The following is a 10,346-nucleotide window of genomic DNA, read 5'->3' as shown; positions in this document are numbered from 1 at the left end:
ATATTACAAACGATTAATTGTGGTGAAGAAATAAATTCAGAAAAATTTGGTTCTTATGCGTACAAGGCAGCGGAAATATTTATTGAAAAATATTCTTGGTACTTTATGCCAATTACCGTTCATAAAATTCTTCTTCACGGTAAGGAAATTATAGAAAATGCTTCGGAAAATGCAGCGTTACCTGTTGGGACATTATCGAAAAAAGCTCAAGAGGCAAGAAATAAGGACTATAAACGATATCGACTTAATCATAGTAGAAAATGTAGCCGTCTGTTTACAAATAAAGATGTTATGCATATGATGCTCGTGTCATCCGATCCGTTAATAACTAGTTTAAGAAGTAAACCACATCAAAAAAATTTAGACTTAAGCGATGAGACGCAAGAATTACTTTGCTCTTATACGTAAATTAAATGTAAATTGAATTTTTATTTAATTTCAATCAAATACTTGTTCCTATCATTAATTTTTAATAAATATACACTTTTGCAATTTTTATAAGTCAACATTGAAAGGTTCTATGATCATTCATTGCACATATTTCACAAGTAACATAATTTTTTCCGCGATTCGCGCAAACGACTTCACTGTGCGCCACGGCCGCAGCATATCCCCTCTAACTGGCTAGTTCGGACACGAACCATTAGCACGGACGCAAACCATGTGCGGTTACCGAGCGAAACGACGTAGTTGAGTTGCACTTTCTCAGGCGGCGCGTCGGAAAATGCGACACAGAAAAATTGACGAAAAATGCCGGGGTGGCCTCTCTCAGGTTTCTCTCTGTCAATACTTTGAATCGCGAAACAGAATCATCAAACAAAAATAAGAAGCGAATAAAAGTACAAATCGATAAAATCCCAGAAATTGTTAACAACGGAATTGAACAATTTGTTTTCACCGAAACTAGAAGATTTTTCAAAAGATTTGACTTAAATGATGAATTCCTTAAGACAGAACCGTTGACGTGGCATAAAAATGAAAGTTTTGTAAAAGGTCTGGAATTAGTAAATAAATTGAGAGTTGTAAATGATTCGGCTGAGAGAGGGGTCAAGCTTATGGAAAATTATAATATTAAATTATTTACGAAAAATGAGCAACAGAAACAGTATGTGCTTCAGATTGTAAGTGATTATCGCCGAAAGTTTCCAGGTTATAAAAAAGAGACTTTACCTCAGCCGCTCAGCGTCAAGATTTGTAGTAAAAAGAAGTGATTTTCACATTTTTCTCGGAAATAGTTAGTCGTACGAGAAAAAGTGGTAGATGATAATATGTGCATTTTTAATAAATCTACAACTTTTGTATGATACTTTTTGCATATAATTAATATTTTGCAAGATAAACAAATAAAATTGATTTTTTTTGTGATTTTATGATTTTTTCGATTTTCAAGATCCTGGGGACACCCTTTCCCTTTATCCGATTGAGCTGAAATTTGACACAGATTTTTTTTTCATAAAATGGAACCAAATTAGAGGGTAGCGCAAAAAAATTCCCCCAAAAAATTTACCAAGAGTAAATAAGAGCCACCCTAATCTGGACGTTTGAAAGTATCGCACATCTAATTCAATTAGTAAAAAATAATGAAATTATATGGAATTACTGCATTCCTATGAAAGAAAGGTCAAAATTTAAAATAAGTATTGCATGGAACTTTATCGTGGAAGACTTGAAAGGTAAGACCTAAAAATTTATTAGAAATTAAACAATTTTCTAAACTAAACTGAAATGTGCTCTCACAATATACAAACTCGTCTTAATTCTTTAATAATTTTAAATATTTTAGATACATTTCCCGATATCTCTTCTTTCTTTAATCCAATTGTGGTTCAATCAAAATGGAAAAGTTTGGTCGATTATTTTTTGGAGAAAAGTAGCTTCACGTCCAAAAACAACTGGATCTGCTGCCGCTGCTCCCGAATCGTGGCCATATTTCGAAAATATGACATTTCTTCAAGAAATACAAACTAAACAAAAGTAGTAATTCAAATCTATAAAAAATAATTTTTATATATCTTATAGATTATTATCTATTTCAGGACTATTGATAATTTCCCTGAGGAAGAGGAAAAAAATAGAAGTAATGAAAAAATTAGAAGAGGAAGAACCAACAAAAACAATAACGGCATCGCAAAAAAAAAAACGTCAGCTCTAAACAAATTGGCAAAGGCACCATCAATAATTCCACCTCCATTCCCCGCTCCTTTACCACAAAACACTACGCAGTCAAAATTGACTTTGAAAGAAAAGAAAATTCGAGATTTTCTACAATTAATGGAGTCCTTGATGCTGAATATACCCGATGCTGATCTCGACAATGTGCTCTTCAGTATCCACGAAACTGTACATAAAGCAAAAAAATAATCGCACAAAAATATTAAAAAGAATTTATGTATACTGCGCGGTCTTCGCGTCAATGATTCCTTTTCCGTGGTAAGGGGGGAACACAGAAATCTAGAGACGCTATTATGGTTATTTCTATTAAGGTGCGAATTCATGGGACGCTCGTTTCAGCGTATCGCGAGATCACGTGATTTCGATCTGACGCTAGCGTCAAGCAAAGAAAGCTGGATTTTCTCAGCTTTAAGCGTCAAAGCCAAAGCAGCGCGAAGACGCCGAAATTTTGACGCTGTTTTCCTTTTCACGAATTTCAATTGACGCCGACGTCAATTGTGGTCATGCGACCTTCTTGCCGCTGAAAATGAGCGTCGAGCGTCAGCATGAAAAGGCACCTTTAGTCTATTACTAGAATTTCTATATGTTCCCCCATTACCTCAGGAAAAGAATCATTGACACGCAGTGTACGCAGTTTATTATATTTCAATACATGTTTATTTATTTTATTTTATTTCCAACAAAATGTTATTACAAATTTCTAACAAATAAAAATTGTTTTTTTGAAAATAAAAAAATGTGTGTGAAAAAATATATTTTCTTTAATTTAGTCAATTGCATTATTAATGATAAATTTGGTGAAATTGCCAAGGTACTGCTCCTTCATTGGCGAAAAACTCTGTGAACTTTCTTCGTACTTGTAAAGCTTCTCGACTTAATACTGCTTGATTTGGTTGATTTAAATTTTGAAATAAATTATTTTCAGATGTATCATTTTGCCAAATACTTGGAATTACATCTCCATTTCTTGTTTCTCTATCTACCATTGACTTGCAAAAATATGTCGACTCTTCCTTTTTTATTAAATAATTATGGAGACATATCGTTGCTTTTACAATAGCTTACATTGTTTCTATATTTGCGTCTATTGTTCTTCGAAGTATTCTCCATTTTGCAGTAAGGATTCCAAATGTATTTTCAATAATTCTTCGAGCTCTCGATAAACGGTAGTTGAAAATTCTTTGATCAAGTGACAATTTGTTATTTTCAGGATAAGGTGTCATTAAATATGTTGTCAAGGGAAATGCTTGATCTCCAACTGCAACAAAATAAAGAACAGTATCGCTGTCCAATACAGATACCAGATTTGGCACTCCCATTCTGTCTTCTTCAAAATATTTTCTCATTTTCGATGAGAAAATACCACCGTCGCTCTGGCGCCCAGTAGCTCCAATATCCAACATCGTAAATGCGTAACGATAATCACATATAGAGCCAATAACACTATACTATGAAATCCTTTGTAATTATAATATTCAGAACCATTGCAGCACCCGCGGGAGCCTAAAAAAGAAAATAGAACAAGATTTTGTTTTTGTTTCTTTTTTTAAGTCACGAAACTTTTACCTGTATGGGAATGTGTTTTCCATCGATTGCACCAATACAATTAGGAAAATTCCACTGAGATTCAAATCCTTTTCCAATTCCTTTCCAATCTTCAGTTGTTGGCAATTCTAAAACAGATGCTCGTAATTTATTCCATAATGCTGTACATATTTCGAAAATTATATTGGAAACAGTAGATTTTCCCATTCGAAATTGGTAAGACAATGAAACCATACTGTCTCCAGAAACAACATATCTGAAAAGAAAAGAAATACATCGCAAACTGACATGTAAATTAAATTATAATTAAAATCTTACAATTATTTGCTGTACCTTAGTGTCAAAGCCAATCGCTCGCCAACAGATATAGGTCGACGTGCTATGGTTTCACGTGTTCTTTCAATGCTAGGTCCAACTAACTGTACCAATACTTCAAAATGTGTTGCTGACATTCTGAAGTAATTGGTAAACAATTCTCTATTCGTGAGCAGCAAAAGAAATAACGAAGCATAATTACCATGTACACGACGACTCTTTACTATTGGAGACTCCCAATATCGTTTCTTTTTATATGGTCTTCGTTTTTTTTTTCTTGTAAATGTTTAATTATTACAGGCATTACAAGCGTTATTGCTTTCTGTAATTTTCTTCTATGATTATTTACAGAATTTATATAATTGCAGTACCAGTCGTAATATGTTTGTGTTAAATTATCCATAATTGACGCACGTCGTCGACAACTGCCGCTGAAACATTAATTGATTTTTATGTTTTAGTGGAGAATACGATAGTTTTAAAGCGGGAAGCCTGGAACAAGATTTTTAACGAAGAAAATTAAAAAATAATATTTCCGATGAAGAGTAAAGTACTCTTTAGATTCTTGTACTAGTCTTAAAAATTTTGTTCTGAGTTGTTCCAGTGGAGAACACGATAGTTTTAAAGCGGGAAGCCTGGAACAAGATTTTTAACAAAAAAAATTAAAAAATAATATTTTCGATGAAGAGTAAGGTACCCTTTAGGTTCTTGTTCTAGTCTTAAAATTTTTGTTCTGAGTTGTTCTACGCGGTTAGAAATATGTTCTAGATCGACAGTTTTGTAAGTCATTTTGTTTACGAATAAATGGCCAAAAACTGTTATTTTTAAAATTTTTCTTTTTTCAATATCTCTTAAAGTTTTTAACCAATCGAACTAATACTTTGGAACAATGTTTGGAACAACTAGAACAATTTGTAGCGATAAAAAATTTCGATTTTTGAAAAAAGGGAGACCAGCAAAAAAAATTGTTTTTTTTTTATTTTATTAAAAAACTGTTGAGAATTAAGGAATATCGTTTTGGAACAATGTAGTACAAAATCAGAACAACCTGGAACAACTTTCAAAAATATGAATTTCAAAAAAAGGGAGGCTAACTTCATACACTCTTCATAATATAGATTCTAAACAGCGAGTAATATCATTGAAGAGACATGTGATGCTATTTGGAATTGTCTGCAGAAGAAAGTACTTCCTTCTTGTTTGAAGGAAGATAATTGGCTAAACATTGCTGGTGACTTCGAGACAAAATGGAATTTTAACCATTGTATTGGAGCAATCGATGGAAAAATGTTCTTCTTCAGGTGTAAAAATAATATATGTATAATGTAAGAATAAATTATATAAATTCTTGAAATTTATTTTTAGTGCCCAGATAATGCAGGTTCTGCATATTTTAATTACAAACATAGCCATAGCATCGTATTACTTGGAATTTGCAATGCAGATTATATTTTAACCTTTGTTGACATCGGAGGTTATGGCGAACGCAGTGACGGTGGAATCTTTAGAGATTCTATAATAGGTCACAAATTCAACAATCGTGAAATAAATTTGCTAAAACCAGCATCTCTTACAATAAATGTAAAACCTTTACCTTATACTTGCTTGTAGGGGATGAAGCATTTCAGTTAACAGAATACTTACTTTGGTTGTATCCTGGAAAAGGCGGTTTAAATCAAGAACGAACAATTTTTAATTACCGTCTTAGTCGAGCCAGAAGAACGATTGAAAATACTTTTGGTATTTTGGTCAGCCGTTGGAGAATTTTAAAACAACCAATTATTTGTACGGTAAAAAAATCCATAAAAATTGTACAAGCTATTGTATGTTTGCACCAACTTTCTTCGTAAGCAAGATATCGGAGTAAACCAATATGTTGATGACACACTTGTTGATCAAGATAGACCTGATGGGTTTGTTGCTGGTTCTTGGAGAAAAGACATCGAAATTAGCGCGTTAAGAGATATTACTACATGTGGTAATAATAATAGTACACAAAACGCAATCGAAATTCGTGAGAACTTTTGCAATTATTTCAATACTGAAGGAGTTATACCATGGCAATTTAATAATGTTTAATTATAAATATTTTGTACAGGAAACATTGCGTTAAAAAATCCATGATTATAACGTTCTAAATATTAGATTTATATAACATTTTCTATGATTTCTTTTTTTTTTTATTATAACTTACTGTATTTTCTAAATAAAAATGTAAAAATTAATAATTGTTGTGATAAATATTTAAAAAATGTAAACATTGGATTGGAATAAAATAAAACCTCTGATAACTAGTTATTAAACTTATTGTTAGTTTATTTAGAAACATTTAAATATTTATTTAAACATTTTAAAGATTACTAAATGTAAATATATTATTTAATAATAAACATTGTGACCATAAAATATAAAATAAAATATTCTTATATTTAAGTAATGCACGTTATATAAATTTGAATTGCTTAAAAAAAGTGTCTTATTGTATGTTGCTTTTTATATAAAATGTTATTCATAAATGTTTCTTGGATAATTCTTTCATACGTTAATTCTAATATGTTTTGCATTATTTCTAATCTAGTCTGTAGTGGCATTTTCCGTAATCTAAATCCCACTAAACTTAAAAAAGAATCTATTTCGTCAGGTTCTGGTGGTGGAGGTAGGGTTATATTGTTTTCTTGACATATAGCGTCCGCAATTCTCTCTATATATCGCATCTGTCGACCGATCATTTCTTTTCTTCTTTTTTTTCTTTACTGGAATCTAGGAATATAAAAAAGCATTTTTTCTTAATTATTTTTAATACTAGATTTTTCGCCTGTGCTTCGCGCGGGCTTAAAGTCTATTCCCCTCTCCCTAAACTCATCCATTAATTAGGAGAACCACCAATAGAACCCAATAAAAACCCCCAATTTCTAACCTCATAGTAGCCATCCCCATAAAATTAATAATCTTTTGGTACCAGTTTCATCAAAATCATCAACAATAAATTAGAAGAATTTTGGCATCGGTTTCAAGAAAATCGATCCATTAATAAAAAATTATCCATTAATGAAAAATTAAACTTATTCTTAAAAAATTAAATCTCTACTTCTCTACTCTCTCCTATTATATAAAAAAAAAAGTTTGTAGGGTAGACCGGGGCACGTTGTCACTTTGGCTTTATTTAAAAAACTAATAACCGGAGGGCAGCACCCGTCATTCCCAAAACGTGTTAGTGTATGCCCATCTTTGGTGTGTTTACAGTCTTGAGATTGCGCCAGCCGTGTTGACGTAAAATCAACTTGAAAGTTTTTTGCGACCGTAAGTAAAATTTTATTGTCTAATATTCAACGTACTGGACATGAAGCTTATGTTTTTTCAGAATAGACCTTTACATTATCTTAAAGTATGTACTTTTACCTACCGCGTGCAGTACCTAATTTCACGAATATCTCAAACGTGTCGGACATGAGGCTGTTTAAAGTAAAAAAATGCCCTCGGGGCACGTTGTCACGAATTTGATGGGAATCTATTGCGAATCTTCGGATGACGATAACGAATAAAAATATTTTATGTTTAATCACCGACATGATTATAAAAGAAAAAATGTTTATCAATAAGTTGCGCATTCAAGTGAAATTCTTGCCTATTTAGATTAAGACGAAAACTTCGTGCTTTTTGTACTTTTCTGAAATAAAATAAATGTTTCTGTGAAGGATTTTACTTTTTTACATTGCAGCGCACTATAATATATTGATATTTACGTTGTATACAGTTTGGATTACATTTTGCATGCAATTAAATTTGATGCGACAACGTGCCCCGGTCACGGGGCACGTTGTCACAAGCGACCTGTCGTTATTTATTGTTATGTAACAACTGTAGAGTAACAATCACACAAAATTCGATACTGTCCAAAAGCTGAGGGTTCACTCGAAATTTTGGCATATCAAAGTACTCTTAAATATTGAATGTAAAAAATACAAAAAATATTGAAAAAAATGTGTGACAACGTGTTCCGGTCTACCCTATCCATTATCGGGGTAATTTTATAAACTACTGAATCGATTTCAAAACATTTTACACTGGTGGATAGCTTATGTCTTCCTGAGTAAGATAGGCTATGTGCCATTGTGCTACAACCCAATTTGAAAAAAATTGGGATATCTAAAATTTTAAATTCTTTAAAAGAGTCGTATTTAAATGACTTTTTCTGTTCAGATTTGCCTAATAAACTAAATCTTAAAGTATTGTATATAAAATAGGGGTAGAAAAAACTGAGGAATATAATATAATTCAAAAAATTGCTAATAATAAAAAAGTTACTGATTTCTGTTTAAAAAAATTTATATGTGATTGCTCTGATTTCCGCAAATTTTGAGATATTGAGCTAATATTTTTTATAGATAGAGTGTTATTAAAGGTAGGTTGGTATTGAATTTGGCGAGAATTGGTGAAAGGGTTATCGATTTTTGCCTAAAAAGTGTATAAGTTATACATGCCATATTTGTCATCTTATATATATATAGAGTATCATTAAAGGAAGATTGTTATTGAATTTGGCGAGGATCGGTGAAGGGGTTACCGATTTCTGCTTGAAAAGTGTATAAGTTATACATGTAATTTTATATAGAGTATTATTAAAGGAAGGTTGGTATTGAATTTGGCGATGATCGGTAAAAGAATTCTTTCTTTATAAAATTTTGAATTTTTTGAGAAATGTCTGCCAATTTTGAGATATCGGGCTATTTATAATTCTATTATATTCTTCAGTCTTTTCTACCTCTATTTCATATATAATTTTTTAAGATTTGGTTGATTAGATCCAGCTTTATGTGCGATCAAAGATCCATATACGAAGTCCATATATGGACCATGTAGCTTGAACTCCCAAAGTTAATATTTATTTGACATTGCGTCGATTGTAAAATCCCACTTGTGCTACTAAGCTGACCCTCTATCAATTTATTCTCACCGATCCTCGCAAAATTCAAAACAACCTTCTTTTAATAATACTCTATATAAAATTACATGTACATCTTATACACTTTTTAAGTAGAAATCGGTAATCCCTTCACCGATCCTCGCCAAATTAAATAGCAATCTTCCTTTAATGATACTCTATCCATCAAATAACTTAGGGTAGATTGAGGCGAATCGGATTAATATAAGTTTTAAGACAATTTTCGTTAGTGTTTTATTTTAAACAAGCTATTTTATCGTGCTAATTAGTAATCCGATTTGCCTCGGTCTACCCTATACATTTTTTAGGCAGAAATCGGTAACCCTATTCACTAATCTTCGCCAAATTCAAAACAACCTCCCTTACGACTTGTACACTTTTTAGGCAAAAATTGGTAACCCCTTCACCGATCATTGCCAAATACAACACCAATCTATCTTTAATGATACTCTATTCATAAAAAAAGGCTAATTGTATAGATGGGGGGGATCACCTTGGATGACCTTGATATTTTAGTATGTTGTCAAGGTCACCCTCCTGAGTGACCTTCAGGTTTTAGCCCACGCTCGTTATTCGTTAAAAAATTATAAACAAAAAAAGTTTGGAAAATATAGCAGTTATTTTGAGTACTAATAGACATAAATAATTGATATTTATGTGGAAATAGTATATGTATGAACGAAGGAAAATTATTTAAAGCAGTGAATTGTTGACATATATTGAAAGGAAAGTTATTTAAAGTAGAGAATAGAGAGTATGTACTTTTAAAGCGCGTCAACTAACTTATGTAGATTAGTGACGCGCTTTAAACACTTAAATACTTTTAAAGCGCGTCACTAACCTATATATTCACGCCAAACCGTATATATAACATCGTGTTATTTTTACATTTAGGAAAATTATTTCATATTAACTCAATAGGCGTTAAACTTGCATACATAAGTAAATCTCGCGTTTTAGGTTTTATGTAAAATAAGAAACCGGTAATCTAATAACCGTAGTAATAAAATACTACGTTTATGCGAGCGTTACTTAATTCTGTAGTAACTTACGAACGATACAATAATTCCTCCGCATAAACGGGAAATTTTATAGTAACTACGATGATATCGTTCGTATGAGTTACTACAGAAGTAATACTCACGTAAATGTAAACTACTATAATTCCTGTCACATGCACTTAGTCGCGTAAAAGAGTCACGGTGCGGTCTCGCTTCGCGTCGTATAATAATAGGATATAATTACATGTAAATAAATAAAACAATTACCTTGACAGAAAAAATATTAATCGTCGCGTCGCGTAAAGAGTATAATCACGGTCGGTATCGCTCCGCACGTACTTGACGCGAGACCGGCGAGACATTTTTTTTTT

General features: G+C 32.0%; 1 protein-coding gene and 1 long non-coding RNA gene across 7 annotated transcripts; one reads left to right on the top strand and one right to left on the bottom strand.

Moving 5' to 3' along the window:
- Positions 1 to 795: 795 nt before the first annotated feature.
- LOC112466667 lies at positions 796 to 2,121 on the top strand. Of its 4 annotated transcripts, none has more exons than XR_003042174.1 (4): positions 796 to 1,121; positions 1,473 to 1,673; positions 1,784 to 1,974; positions 2,037 to 2,121. It is a non-coding gene; the product is annotated as an uncharacterized LOC112466667 (long non-coding RNA). The 4 variants fall into 4 exon arrangements; XR_003042173.1 differs by having other exon boundaries at positions 1,391 to 1,673; XR_003042171.1 differs by having other exon boundaries at positions 796 to 1,298; positions 1,391 to 1,673.
- Positions 2,122 to 2,253: 132 nt separating this feature from the next.
- On the bottom strand, positions 2,254 to 10,340 carry LOC112466651 (protein ANTAGONIST OF LIKE HETEROCHROMATIN PROTEIN 1-like). Of its 3 annotated transcripts, none has more exons than XR_003042170.1 (4): positions 4,051 to 6,200; positions 3,739 to 3,973; positions 3,238 to 3,675; positions 2,254 to 2,338 (listed from the first exon to the last, which is right to left on the bottom strand). XR_003042170.1 is itself a non-coding variant. In XM_025034882.1 (4 exons), exons 2-4 carry the CDS (start codon positions 4,167 to 4,169, stop codon positions 3,616 to 3,618), a joined length of 414 nt encoding a protein of 137 aa, XP_024890650.1. In that variant the 5' UTR covers positions 4,170 to 4,463; positions 10,243 to 10,340; the 3' UTR covers positions 2,897 to 3,615. The 3 variants fall into 3 exon arrangements, 2 of the variants coding, with proteins under 2 accessions (XP_024890650.1, XP_024890646.1); XM_025034882.1 differs by lacking the exon at positions 2,254 to 2,338 and adding an exon at positions 10,243 to 10,340 and having other exon boundaries at positions 2,897 to 3,675; positions 4,051 to 4,463; XM_025034878.1 differs by lacking the exon at positions 2,254 to 2,338 and having other exon boundaries at positions 2,897 to 3,675.
- Positions 10,341 to 10,346: the final 6 nt, after the last annotated feature.

Source organism: Temnothorax curvispinosus, unplaced genomic scaffold (assembly GCF_003070985.1).
Source record: "Temnothorax curvispinosus isolate PA1 unplaced genomic scaffold, ASM307098v1 QBEX01001584.1, whole genome shotgun sequence".
NCBI classification, from domain to species: Eukaryota; Metazoa; Arthropoda; class Insecta; order Hymenoptera; family Formicidae; genus Temnothorax; species Temnothorax curvispinosus.
The sequence above is the reverse complement of the archived record's forward strand: the minus strand, read 5'-3'. Positions and strand labels throughout refer to the sequence as shown.